The 15,096-nt window shown below is 35.9% G+C and overlaps 1 protein-coding gene and 1 pseudogene across 1 annotated transcript; one reads left to right on the forward strand and one right to left on the reverse strand.

The window, feature by feature from the left end:
* Window positions 1-15,096, reverse strand: part of LOC122912499 — a 33,118-nt pseudogene that overhangs the window by 3,323 nt on the left and 14,699 nt on the right.
* LOC122912500 (ragulator complex protein LAMTOR5-like) lies at window positions 13,494-13,768 on the forward strand. Its single transcript, XM_044258335.1, is given in 2 exon segments — window positions 13,494-13,647; window positions 13,650-13,768. Coding segments are annotated over 2 exon segments (273 nt in total).

Below are 15,096 nucleotides of genomic sequence, written 5' to 3' on the forward strand. Positions count from 1 at the left end.
ACTTTTTTTTTTTTCCTTTTTTCCTGTATCTGTTCCACAGAATTTTCTACAGAGTTTTCCTTTTTGTATAAGGTGAATGTGACCCTGAGCTTCCAGGTTATACTGGAGGAGCAAAGCCCGACATCCCAAAGTGAAAGAGGGCAGAATTGGACCTTGGAAACAGGAAAATAATGGAGGTCCAAGGGTATAGACCTCAGTGAACATAAATGATTTCTGAGCAGTCTGGTGTTCAACACCCTGACATCTTTCCTTAGCCTTTACCTGGTTCAGGTCCACATCTGTTTTGCAGCAAATTTCTTTTAGTTCCTCATACATTTTTCTCAGGGGTTTCCTCCTGTGACGCATTCTAGCTACATTTCTCCGTAGTTGATTAAAAACTATCTTGCCTTCCACTGCCAGGCTCTCTAAATGTTTTTGCTTTTCCTCATGGAGATAGTGGTTTACCTTAGGATATTCAGCCCTGATCATCATCATCTGTAGATGTACAAAACCCTGAAATGACATTGGTTTAATTAGGCCATATATCTGGATGCTTTTTTTCTTCCAGTCTGTGTGCTATGTACAGTGTTCTGAGTCTGTTTGAGCTGCTTTAACAAAAGCACCATAGACTGGGTAGCTATATATACAGAAATTAATTTCTCACCATTCTATATGCTGGGAAGTCTAGGATTGGTGCTGGCAGATTTGATGAGAGCCCACTTCCTACATAGCTATCTTTTCATTGTGTCCTCATATGGCAGATGGGACAAGGGACATTTCTAGCATCTCTTTCAGAAGGACATGTGTCCCATTCCTGAGGACTCTGGCCTCGTGATCTTATTACTACTCAAAGCCCCCACTCCTACTACCATCACCTTAGGGGTTAGAATTTGAACCTACAAATCATGATCTAAAGCAAATATTCACATCATAGTAGTACTACATATAACTTTATGTCTTTCTTCTAAGAAACCACACATTTGGTTTCTTTCTTACCTTTTTCCTTCCTTCCTTTCTTTCTTTTTCATTTATTTATTGCCTGCACCATTGTTTACAATGACTTACCCTCAAACATCCATGTTTTCATGTAAAAATAGAAATTTAAAATCAATTTTTATTGTTTTATATAATTCATAATATTTAAATCATAATTCATTTTCCTGAACATTCATATTCATAAACTATCTGCTCTCAGCAAAAAAGGAAAAATTGACTTCCTCGGGCAAATAGAGGACTTTGCACATGATCTTTCTAAATTATCTTCATTTCCAAAACTCTGTGTTTCACCAGAGCTTGGCTCCACCTGCCTCAGGACCACACCCACCTCCTCTTGATTGGTCCACCCTGTCTGACCTCCTTAGAGACATCAGCTTACAATCCTACACACACATTCTTGCCTCTCTTCTGTCTCCTACATCTCAGTGTCTCTGAATCCCTTGTTCTGTGGGTCTGTCTCCAGTTCACTTTCTCCCCTTCTCTTCATACCATCTTTAAACACATGTGGATTTACCAAATTATTTTGGAAGTATCAACATTAAACATCCTTGTTAAAATGGCTTTAGCTAGCTTCTATGCTAACGCTTTTATTGCCATAAAAGCCAACTTATTGACCAAATGGAATCAAACTCAGTGTGTCCATGGGTGTAATTTCCAGTTATTCATCCAAGCAATGACTCCTTGCTTCTGTTCCCTACTCTTTCCTGAGCTACACATTCCAACTTGCCAAGAGCCTGCTTTTACTAAATCCAAATAATATGATTCATTCTTATATTACTTCACCTTCTTTCCATGTTTGAATTATTTCCTGCCCATTGCTTTTACTAATCCCTCTGTTTCCTACTGCAGAGAGCTGTGTTCTCAGAGAGGGCAATTGTCCCCCAGCTCCCTCACCCCTGACTAGCTCCTTCTGATCTCTGCCCAGGTGTAACCTTGGCCAGCATACATTCCCCAAGCCCACACTCCTTATACTCATTTTCTGCTTTCATTTTACCCAAGCACTTCATAAACATGATATATCACAACTTTTACTTTTTAAATTTCTGGATCAAGTTCTTGTACTGATTATAAACTCCTGAGCTCAATGATTTGTTTCTCTTTTTGCCCATTCCTGTATCTCTTTGTTGGCCTAGAACAGTGAGCAACACATCAAAAGTCCTCATATGAATGAATGACTCATTAGAAATCCATCTGGGTGGGAGTGTAGGACTCTTAATTTCTGCTCAGGTCATGATCTCAGAATTAAGAGATCAAGCCCTGTCTCAGACTCTGTGTTTAGCGTGAAGTCTGCTTGAGATTCTCTCTCCCTCTGACCTTCCTTACCACTTCTTACCCCTGCTCACGTGCTCTCTAAAATAAATAAAATCTTGAAAAAAAAAAAAAAAGAAACCCATCCTAAATGATCAACATAATGTTCTTATTCCTCTTTGGCATTCTCATGGTACCACGCACAGATAACTGTTCAATGAATTTTTATTCTCTAATACTGGTCTCTCATATGTCTCCTTCAGTATTGCTTGAGTTCTTTGAAAAGAAAGGTCTAGTTGTCTTCTTCAGATTCAGGTTCTCAGTTCTTCTTCATGAATCAACAATGACACAATCCAAAATCCTTAGCTAGGCATTTGTATTCTTGATCTGGGCATAACGACATTTCTAGCCACATCTCTCATCACTGTCTGCCTCGTGCCCCATGTACTAATCAGTAGGAGCAGCAAGCAGATCTCGAACAATTTCATGGGTTGTCTGGTTTGTCTCATCTTTACTTTTCTTGTCCCTCAGATCTCTCTGCCATCAATATCCAGGAAATGACAAATTCTACTAACATACAAACATCACATTGATTTTCACTTGTTTGAGAAGCTTTTCTTAACATTCAAAATTTGCTAAGTTCCTGTAGAACTCTGTATTTACCTCCATCCCTGTGATCATTGCATTCTGTCTTGAGAGAGTGCATTTTCTTATCCCTGATGATGTATTGCTGGTAGATATTGCTTTATCCAGAAAAACCAGGAAAAGTCTTTTAGTTACACAATGGGCTCAGTGTGAAATCCTGTACTGAAGGCCATGTTTCCTGTAGAGAAACAGATGTAGCTCTTTTTCTGATTACCTGCTCAAGAAACATTATGATTTAATTTAAGTTCTTCCACTGTCAGTTACCATAGTATCTCTCCCAAGCTGGTTCCAAGGGAAACAGGGCCTACTCTTAACTTCCATGCTCTAAACAAGTTGTACTCTTTGTTTAGATTTTTCTTATTTTTCTGTCTGCTTTTCCAAATAGACTTCATTTGCATCAGAAGTTTCTCCTGTAAAAGAACTGCAAATTTAAGCACTAGAAAAACAGAAATAGCACTTTTCAGATAACTCAAAAATTGGTAAGGGGATAGACATGAGAAAAATAAAAAAGTAAAGAAAGCAGATATGTCAATGATTTTCTCTGGGAACACTAATAGTCAAATCTGGGAGACTGATCAAAAATAGAGTTCCTGAATTTAGAAAATGTAATCCATAATCTGAGGAATCTACAACTTACATTATATGTAATATGGACAATGTTCAGAAGTGAATCTCGATTCATATTTAATTTTGAAATGATGGCCATCACTTTTTCTATGGTATGATTACAATACATTATTTCTAAATCTGCTATCGCTGAAAGATGTTTGTTGTCATCTTTGCTAAAGTAGCCAATGACTGTCACTGTCTCTAGAGATTACATACCCTGTTAGTTATGCTGAAATGCCAACACCCTACTCAACTCATCACCATTCTCCTTCAACCCAACAGAATTTAAACTTTAGGGGAGCAAAGATGTTTGTCTAGTTTCTTCAGTGTCATATCCCTAATTTTTCAGAACAGTGCATGTCACATGGTATCTTGCAATTCTATTTGCTTGAGAAAAATAAAAATCAACAACTGTTGCTCATTGCCTGATAAGGCATGGAGTCTTCCACATTTCACAGTGATGGTACTTACCCTGCACTGCTCAGCAGCTTGTGACACTGGTGAGTGTCTGTGAGTGGCATGCCTTTGGGAACTGGAGCAGTGCAAACACAGCGGGCTCTTTTCAGTTGGACAGAAGAGGTCCTTTAATACTAGGTGTATCCTACAGACTTGCTTGGCAGAGTTCGGTAACTGGCAGGAAATGGATTCTTTGGAAGCACGAACTTGTTTCACAGCGAAAACAATGCCTTTGAAGTCTATTCATGGAGATACTGTCCTGCACACAGAGCAGTGAGTAGGATGCTGAGCATCCTCTCACAGGAGGCAGAGACAAGGAGTACAAAAGTTGTGCCCACAGCTAAGGGTTAAAAGGTCTGTGAAATAGTCCTTGCAGATGTAGTAGATAAGCCTCCTGGGGACATGCTGCACAAAAGTAGAATTCATGTTTCTGAGGAAATAAAAGGAAAAGAAAACGGAATTGAGTTAAGCCTTCTCTCACTAATACACACATGCACAATAGCAGCATAGGTAGTGCTGGGGATAAGTTGGTAAGGTAGAAGGGGAGTCCTCCAGACCGACAGCCGGCATGCTTGTTTTCCAGCCATACCATGTAGACCTGCTTCTCAGTTCCCATTAGCGATTCGGGATTTGTCAACCATGTTGTCTCCTTTACAGAGACAAATACATCAGAGGTTCTGGCTCATCCCTAGCCATAAGCAGGGGGGCCATATTTGGTCCCCAAATCGTCATACTTTTCCTTTATTTTCCTCTTTCTGATTGGTTAGCACAAGGCATGTGCTCCAATTTTGACCAGTGGATTAAAAAGAAAGACTCCTAGGAGAGTCTATAAAAATATTTCTTGCTCTAGAAGAAACATGGGAGACAAATCTGTTTTGTTTTGTTTTTGTTTCCAGACATTACTGGGATACAGTGCTAATTTGCATAGCCATTTTATGGTTTCAAAGCCTAAGGATAACAGCCAATAGCCTGGAGCTAACAAAAGGGATGGGAAAAAACTTTCTGGATTTGCAGAAATGTCATTAAACACTACTTATCTTTTCTGGAGAGACCTAAAGGAGAGGTAGAAAACAGGCACTTTAGATACACTGGAACATTAACTAAATCAACAAGAATCATCAATAGATTCTAAAATAACTAAGATAAAAACCTTTGGGAAGAGAGTATTCATATAACAAAGTTATACCCCACATATTAGTTCCTAAATGCAAAAAAGAAAAAAGTACCTTTACAAGGCAAATATTTAGCTGACACATTAACCAAGTAACCAAACTGCGGCCATGGATCTCATACATTCATAAGTGTAGACCACTTAAGGACACAAAGGCACATCTGTATCCCTCCCAGAAACATTTAATCTGTAAGTAACCATGGAGGAATGCTAGACAAATACATTTAGGAGACATTATGTAAAACAATAATCCAGGGCTATTCAAATAATGTTAATTTCTTAGGAGAAAATGGTTTGAAAGGATTATACATGAAAGGTGAGTAAAGTATGAAAATTCACTAAAATAAGCCATCCTTGACCCACTCCCAGATTGAAAAAAATAACAGCCAATAGGACAACTGGGGGACATTATAAAGATAATGGGGTCTTCCCATTTCAGTTCAGAAATATGGAAAGCTGGAAAAATTGTTGCTGCCCTCCTACTGCAAGAAAAATGCTAGACAAACTAAACATTAATGATTTGTGTTCAAACCATTAGAAAATTGAGGAAGCATATCAAACAACTAAGATTATGCATAGTGGCAGGCACAGGCATGGAGGAAAACAGGCTCTCTGCATGTTTATCTGGAGGAGATTTTATTACAGGACATATAAATTGTATGAAGATATGCTAGTTTTAATTAGCCACTAAAAACCAAATGCAAGTGAAAATAAGCATGTAAACGTCCTTAGGATTATCAATGTAGAGGTCAATACAGGTAGAGAGATGAAAGAGATAGAGTTTCTTTAAAAGCAGCACAAAGAGAGGACCCAGAGCCAAACCAAGAAGTAAAACAGAGTAGTGCCTCTCAACTGAGACCTACCCCGAATCAACCAGGGAAATTTGGTACTCTTTAGAGACAATTTTGGTTATCATAGTTTGAGGGATATTACTAGCATCTAGTGGGTAGGGGCCAGCGTTGTCTTTAAATACCCCACAGTGAACAGCACAAGAAAGAATTTACAACAAAAGTTATCAGCCCTAATTTGCTAACTGTGCGAGGTGGAGAAAACCTCTACCAGAGGCATTGGAAGTCTCTGGAACACATAACATTAACATACTCTAACTTTGGTAACCAGAGCAATAACAAACTTCAAACACATGTCAAGTCCTGACTAGATTAACACAACTCCCCATAGTAAAGGTCTAGCAGAAGAAAGTGTGTGCTTACCAAGTAACATGAAAAGGACTTAGCATCTACTGTCATAATACAGTATCTATTGTCATATATAATGTCAGGTATTCAACAAAACATAAGACATGTCAAAAGGCATTAAAAAAATCAACCTAAACTGACAAATACTCCTCACAACCAGACTTAGATACAAAACAGATGTTTGAGCTTTTAAACAAGGACTTCAGAATAACTTATAATTAGTATATTAAAGGCTTTGATGAAAAATGTCAACAACGTGCAAGATACACAGGTAATTTCAGGACAGATGAAAACTGTAGGATAGACTTAGATAAGCTAGAAACAAAATCTATAGAAAATGTCATTGTTTGGCTTCAAAGTATATGTCATATAACCAAGGAAAGTCAATGACCACAAAAATAGGTCAATACAAAACACACAATCCAAATACAAAACACACAATCCAAACACAAAGGAAAAACAAAGAGTGGAAAATAAAAACAGAATAGAGTAGCAAAGAGCAATAAGGCAACATTAAATGATTTAACTTATGTGTAATTAGATTACACATAAGCAAGAAAACAAAGAGAACAGGGCAGAAAGAAACAACTTAAGAAACACCTTTTTTTTAAGATTTTTAAAAATTTATTTGACAGACAGAGATCACAAGTAGGCAGAGGAGCAGGCAGAGAGAGAGGGCAAAGCAGGCTCCCTGCCGAGCAGAAAGTCCGATGTAGCACTCGATCCCAGGACCCTTGAGACCATGACCTGAGCAAAGGCAGAGGCTTAAACCATTGAACCACCCAGGCACCCCTGAAAAAATACTTTAAAATTTTTTTCTAAAATTAGTGATAAATTTAAAAAAAAAAGATTTTTTAAAAAAGATTTTATTTATTTATTTGACAGAGAGAGATCACAGTAGACAGGGAGGCAGGCAGAGAGAGAGAGAGGGAAGCAGGCTCCCTGCTGAGCAGAGAGCCCGATGCGGGACTCGATCCCAGGACCCTGAGATCATGACCTGAGCAGAAGGCAGAAGCTTTAACCCACTGAGCCACCCAGGCGCCCCCCAAAAAAGATTCTTGATGTTCAGAAAATATCAAACAGAAAAAAATATATAAAACAAACAAGTGAACCAACAAAATCTCCAACACCTTAGCAAGTCACATTCAAACTGAATGAAAACAGTAACAAGGAGAAAGTCTTGAAGGCAGCCATAACAATGGATGGGGGAAGATTATATACAGAGGAGTAAAGGTAAGAATTATGCCAATAAGCCTATCAGAATCTATGCAACTAAGAAGACAATGGATGATGTTTTTAAAGCATTGAAAGAAAATAAGTCGTCCCACAATTCTATATCCACTGAAAATATCCTTCAAAAGTAGGAGATTTTTTAATTTTTCAAAGAAAGAAAAATTAAGGGAATTGATATCAGCCAATCAAATGTACAAAAAGTACATTTACAAAGTTTGTACAAATTTCTTCAGAGAAAAGGATGTCACGCTGAGAGGAAACTTGACTCTATATAAAGACATGGAGGGCACTAGAAATTAGATAAAATGTGAGGGATTACAATATTTTCTTTAATAATAACTAAAGCAAAGATAGTCACAATGTACTATGTGTTTATGACATATGTAAAAGTGAAATGATCACAATGATGCAAGACAAAGTAAAGAAGAATTAGGACTATGATCAAGTTTTGACATCACATGTATAGAGTGTTACTCTTTAGAGTAGAGTATAGTATTACTGAAGGTGGACAAAATTAGTTAAGGAGGTCTACAGGAATGCCTTGCAGATCTTACATGTTTGGTTCTTTTATAAGTTCTTTTTTTTTTTTTTTAAAGATTTTGTGTATTTATTGACAGAGAAATCACAAGTAGATGGAGAGGCAGGCAGAGAGAGAGAGGGGGAAGCAGGCTCCCTGCTGAGCAGAGAGCCCGATGCGGGACTCGATCCCAGGACCCTGAGATCATGACCTGAGCTGAAGGCAGCAGCTCAACCCACTGAGCCACCCAGGCACCCACATGTTTGGTTCTTAACAACTGCCATAAAACAAATATTGTGATAAAGTGAGTCAAATAAATTTTTTCATTCCCCCCACATATAAAAGTTAGATTTACATTCTAACCAAGTGTGCAAAAGCCTTATGTATAAAAAAAGTATATACTTTAATTAAATATTACTTTATTGCTGAAAAATATTAACCATCATCTAAGCTTTCAGCTGGTCATAATCCTGGTTACAGATCACCATAACAAATATAATAATAATGATAAAGTTAGAAACGTTGTGAGAATGACTAAAATGTGACACATGGACATGAAGTGAGCAGATGCTATAAAAAAAATGGTGCTGATAGACTTGCTGGATGAAAGGCTGCCACAAACTTTCATTTGTAAAATTCTCAGTATCTGTACTGTGCAATAAAATGAGGTATGCTTATATTTTAAACTCTATGGCAGACACTAAAAAAAAAAATTAAAGTAGAGGTATAAATAATGAGTGAGTCACTTGAAGAAATAAAATAAACTTGAAAAGTACAGGCCTAGACTTCCAGTTTCTGGTGTAACATGTGAGAAGCTCAGAAATCACACTATGTCCCAACAGGTAAAAAGCTGAAAAACTGAAAAATCAACAACTCTAGATCCATTAGCGACATGAGGTCACAGGTCAAAGGGCTGCTGCTGCCAATTGGAGAGCATCACATAGGCAGATACAGAGAGTCTCAGTGTACCAGAGCAGAAACTCACTGGCAGAACTGTCCATGGGATATGGTGCTGGGTAGGAAAACCTATACTGCAGTTGATGTATGGCTAGAGGCTCAGGATACACAAGGCTGAGAGTTAAAAACTCTAGGGGAATGCAAACATAGGAAGGACCCACACTTTTGAGAGTTTTGCCTAGAGGAACTTTATCAGGTCCTTACTGTGAATATTGAGGGGAAAAAACTGCAGCTCCTTTGACAGGGGGAGGGGAATAGTAAGTAACCATTTTGAAGTGTGTTAGAGCATTCTATTCTTCTTAAAGACGACTGTCCTCTTTAAAAGGAGAAACTATTTAACCAGAACCAACCTCCCTGGGAGAAGGGATGACTCAAGCAAAGAGTGGGGAACTGAGAAGCACTGCTGATCTCTACAGCTCAAGGACACAGGATCACTAAAAGTCTGACCTACTCAAAAAGACTACACTCACCAAGGAGGTGGGGGGAGATGATATATCCCCCTTACTAGCACATTACTGGAATTGCACATTTACTGCAATTCCTTTTATCTAGTATGTCATGTTAGCCTTTTGAGAAATTACAGGGCACACTAATTAGCAAAAAACAGTTTGAAGAGATTGAAGAGGCATTAGAATTGGAGTCAGATATCCCAAGAATGGTGGAAATATCAGATGAGATATTTAAATTTGAAAACCTATGATTAATAAGCTAAGGGGGTTAATGGAAACAGTAGACAATAAACAAGAACAGATAGATAAGAAGTAGGGAGACCAAAGTGCTAAGAGAGTATTTCTAAGAATGTTAGAGGTAAAAATAATGTAACATAAATGAAGAATGCCTTCGATGGGCTCATTAGTACACTAGACATTTCAAGGAATTAGAGCTTGAGCTCCATAGAAATACCTAAATTTAAAAGCAGAGAGAAAAAGGAAAGCAATAAACCCCAAGAATATCCAATAACTGTAGGACAAGTACAAATAGCGTAACATACCCATAATGCAAATACTAGAAGGAGAAGAAAGAAAGGAGCAAACATTAGTTGAAGTAATACTGAGTGAGAATTTTCCAAAATTAATGTTAGGAACCAAGCCACACATCAGAAAGCTCAGAAGACACCAAGGAGAATAAACACCAAAAATGTAATATTTAAATTTTAACAATTAAATATAAAGAATAAATCTTGAAAGCAGCCACGGGTAAAAATATCTTACTGACATAGAATCAAAGTATATCTCACTTTTCTTCAGGAATCATGCAGGCAAGAAGAGAGTAGATGAAATACTTAAAATACTGAGAGAAAATAAACACAAACCTAGAAATATGTATACTGCCCAATCATTCCTTAAAAGTGAAGGAGAAATAAAGAGTTTATCAGATTAAAATTAATAAAAGAAAGAATGAAGAACACCTGGGTGGCATAGTTGGTTAAGCATCTGCCTTCTGCTCAGGTCATAATATCAGGGTCTTGAGATTGAGTCTGAGGTCAGGGTCTCTGATTAGCAGGGAGTTTGCTTCTCCTTTTGCCTCTGCCTCTTCCCCCCAACTCCCCAGTTCATACTCACACACACACTCTCTCTCTCAAATAAATAAATAAAATATTTTTTTTTTTAAAAAGGGAAGAATGAAAAGAATGTAAGGGGATATATGGCCAGGATCCACACCTTGTAAGAAATGTTGAAAGAAGTCCTTTTAGACAGATGAAGGTGAAATAAATCAGAAACTAAGGTAAAGAAAAGAAACTCAGTAAGAAAATTTAAAAAATGAACAAAGCTTCTGACAGACACCGTCCTACAGAAGATATGTGTATCTTTGTATGTCATTAGGGAACTGCAAATTAAACAATTAATGGGCCAAACTTAAAATACTGACAACATCAAATGTTGATAAAGATGAGGAGCAACAGGAACTCTCATTCACTGATGTTGGGGAATACAAAATGGTATGGGTAGTTTGGAAGAGTTTGGCAGTGTCTTATAAAAACAAACATGCTCTTCCAACAATCATGTTCCTTGGTATTTACCCAAATAAATATAAAACTTATGTCCACACAAAACTCTGTACATGTTTATTGTAGCTTTGTTAATAACTGCCAAAACTTGGAAGCAATCAAGATGTCTTTAGGTAGGGGAATGGATAAATAAACTTTCGGACATCCAGCCAGTGAACAGTACTCAACACTTGAAAGAACTGAGCTGTCAATCCATGAAAAGATAAGAACTTAAATGAGTATCACTAAGTGAAGGAAGCCACTATGAAAAAACTACATACTACATGAATCCAACTATATGCCATTCTGGGAAAGGCAAAATTGGAGACAGCAAGAAAAAAAAATCAGTTTCCAGCGGTTGTTGTGAGGATGTATTGGATAGGTTAAGTACAAAAGATTTTGGGGGCAGTAATACCATTCTATATGATACTACAATACCATGTCATTATGTTGTTATAACCCACAGAAGGTACAATACTAAGAGTGATGCCTAATGTAAATTACAGACTTTGGTTGATAATGATGTGTCCATGTAGATTAGTCAATTGTCACAAATGTGCCACTCTGGTAGAAAAGGTTGTCTATAGTAGAAAAGTTTATATATAGTAGGAAAGGTTGTAAGTGTGTGGTATACAAGAACTCTTTGTACTCTCTCCTGAATTTTTTCTGTTAACTTTAAACTTCTCTGAAGATAGTTTATTTTAAAAAATTAAAAAAGTTGAAATTTGATCTCTTCTAAACAGTTTTATATTTTAAAATGCCCACTTAATTTGCTTAGCATAATACTCTCTAACTCCATCCATGTAACTAACTGGAATTTAAATAAAAACTTTAAAAAGTATGCCTACTTAATCTCAAGAAGGCAGGAAAAAGAGAAAAATAGAAAACAGACATCTAATGTTACCATTTAATTTAATTACATCAATAACTATGACAAATATGAATACTTTCAGCTCACCAATCAAACAGAGATTGTTAGAATGCATAAAACATAATCTGAAATTCTGTGCAGTCTACAATAAGCCTACTTAAAGTGTAAAGGCCTCAGCTGCAAATAAAAGGATAAGAAAGATACACATGAACCCTAACCTAAAGAAAACTGGAGTAGCTCTGTTAATTTTAAAGACATAGGAACAGGGAAGAACATTAAGGATTAAGAAGGTATTACACAATGATATAGAAGTTGATTACCTAAGAATACATAAAAATCCTAAGCATGTATGCATGAAACAAAAGAATTTCATAACGCATGAAGCAAAAACTGATATACACAAAAAGAAAAAAAATTCACTAGTATCTTTGGAGATTTCAACATTCCTCTTTAGGTAATTAATAAAATAAGTAGGAAGAAAATTATAAGGATATAGACACCCTTAGGAGCACTATCAACTGACTGAACTTAACTAATACTTAATAAATCATTCCACCCAACAACACAGACTATACATTTTTCCCAAATGTACATGAAACATTAATCAAGATAGATCATATTTTGGGCCATTAAAAAAGTCTTACATGTTTGAAATAACAAAAATCTTACAATATATGTTCTTAGACTAAAATGGGAATTAGTTAAACAAAAATATCAGGAGAATCTCAAGATACTGGAAATTTTTTTAAAAAGCATAATAATCCATTGCTCAAAAAAAGAATCATAAGAGAAATTTTAAAATATGTTAACTTCAATGAAAAATGTCATATAGCACATCAAAATTTGGAATGTAGCTGAATTAATTTTTAGTGGAAGAATTATAGCATTAAATGCACATATAAGGAGAAAGGAAAGATCTAAAACAATAATGTAATATACAACTTAAACTAGAGAAATAAAAGCAGGTTAGAAATAGAGCAAACAGAAAGGAGAAACTAATAAAAGTTACAGCAGGAATGAGTAAAGTTGAAAACAGAAAGACAATTGAGAAAACAATTGAATCTAAAATCAAACAAAAAGCTGTACAAGAAAGCATATTCCTAAATGTCCCTTAAACACCAAGGCAAAAGTCCTTAATAAAATATCTGCAAGAAAAGAATCCAACAATATTTAAAAAGGTAATATAGAATGACAAAGTTTGTTTGTTCAAGAAAACATGAGAGTACTTCCACATTTCAAATAAAATCCATGTAAATTACCTTATTAAATTACTAAAGAAGAAAAACCACATCATATCAATATAAGCGAAAAAAAACACTCAACAAAGTAGAACATCCATTCATGATAAAAAGTTTCAGCAACCAGGTAGAGAAAGGAGCTTCTTGGACTCAATAAGAGTTTCTATGAAAAAAAACTAATGCTGAGAACATTCTTAACAGTGAGAATCCAAATTCTTCTTTTCCAATTTTAGGATAACAAAAGAGATGTCCTCTCTCCCCACTTCTGTTTAACATTGCACTGGAAATCCTAGGTAGTGCAGCAAAACAAGAAAAAAAAAAAACCACACACACAAAAAGACAAACATTGGGCTTGTTATGGGATCCCAGACCAGGTGGACAGTGGGTGTGATGGAGGTGACCTTGGAGCAGCACTTGGAGGACACAATGAAGAATCCTTCCATTGCTGGAACCTTGCACACAGATTCACAAGGACTTAATTTGGGCTTCTGTGAGAGCCTGTCAGATGAGCATGCTGGAGTCATATCTGTTCTAGACTAGCAAGCAGCAAGCTAACCTCAGACCCAAATGATTCTCCTGTGGTGTATGTAGAATCAGATAACGGGAGCATTATGATCCAGAAACATGACAGCATCACAGTAGCAGTGTGCAAAATGACCTCTTAACATGTCATATCAGTTCTCCAGCAGTCTGTTATAGGGGCTGCATCCTACCTATGCTAATTATATTGTAGAACTATTAAAGTTCCAGTGGGTAGACCATTCATTTGGCATGCATTGGGCACTTCCCTATTAATTTTAGAGTGAGCTTCATTTTGATACTCAATAGACTGAGTTATCAAAATATTAGTAAGAAAGGATCATGTTTTGAAGTAACAAATCCAAGTCACTTTGTATATAGAATTTTCCTGTGTTCAATAAATCTAGTTGGAGGGGAAAAAAATTGGGAAGGAAGAAATAAAATGTATGTATTCACAGAAAACATGATTATGAGTGTAGAATATCCCAAAGACTTTACAAAAAAAAAAATCTTGAATTAATGAATGAGTTTAGCAAGGTCACAGGACAAAAGGTCAATATGTAAAAGTCATCTTGATTCCTACATATACGCAATGAAAAAGTTGTATCTGAAAATTTCTTAAAATGCCACATGTATAGCTTCAAAATTTGTATTTGAAATTTTTAAAAAGCCCACATTTACAAAAACTTCAAGAAGGGAATTAACTTGATTCGTAAATTCTAGAGAGCTGATGTACAACATTCTTACCAATACTGTATTGTACACTTAAAAATGCATTAAAATGGAACATTTTGTGTTAAGACTTCTTACCAGAATAAAGAAGTTGAAAACAAAAACAAGGGTCAAAGAAACTTTCACAGATGATGAATGGATAGGTTCATTATCCTTTTTTTGTTGAAAGTTACTTATGTGTACCTATGATGAAAATTTCCAAATTATGCATTTTTAGTATGTGCAGTTTGCTGTATGTCAAATATATCACAGTAAAATTATTAAATTTTTTAAATTATTAGAATTTTTAAATTATTAAAATTATTAAATTTAAAATTATTAAATTTCTTTCTTTTTATTTATTCCAGTTAATATTAGTGTAATATTACTTTCAGATGTACTATTTAGTGATTCAATACTTCCATACAATACCCAGTGTTCAGCACAATAAATGTACTCCTTAATGCCCATAACCTTCTTAATCCTTCTTACAATCACCTTCTCTCTCTGATAACCAACAGTTTGTTCTCTATAGTTAATTGTCTGTTTCTTGGTTGGCCCCTCTCTCTTTTTACCCCTATACTCCTTTGTTTTGTTTCTTAAATCCCACATATAAATGAAATCATATGCTATACACCATATACAAAAATAAATTCAAAATGGATTAAAAAGACATGTGAGACATGAAACCATTAAAATCCTAGAGGAGAACCCGACAATAACCTTTTTGATACTAGCTCTAGAAAGTTCTTTTAAGATAGGT

The sequence above is a fragment of the Neovison vison genome, chromosome 7 (genome assembly GCF_020171115.1).
Source record: "Neovison vison isolate M4711 chromosome 7, ASM_NN_V1, whole genome shotgun sequence".
Lineage (NCBI taxonomy): Eukaryota > Metazoa > Chordata > Mammalia > Carnivora > Mustelidae > Neogale > Neogale vison.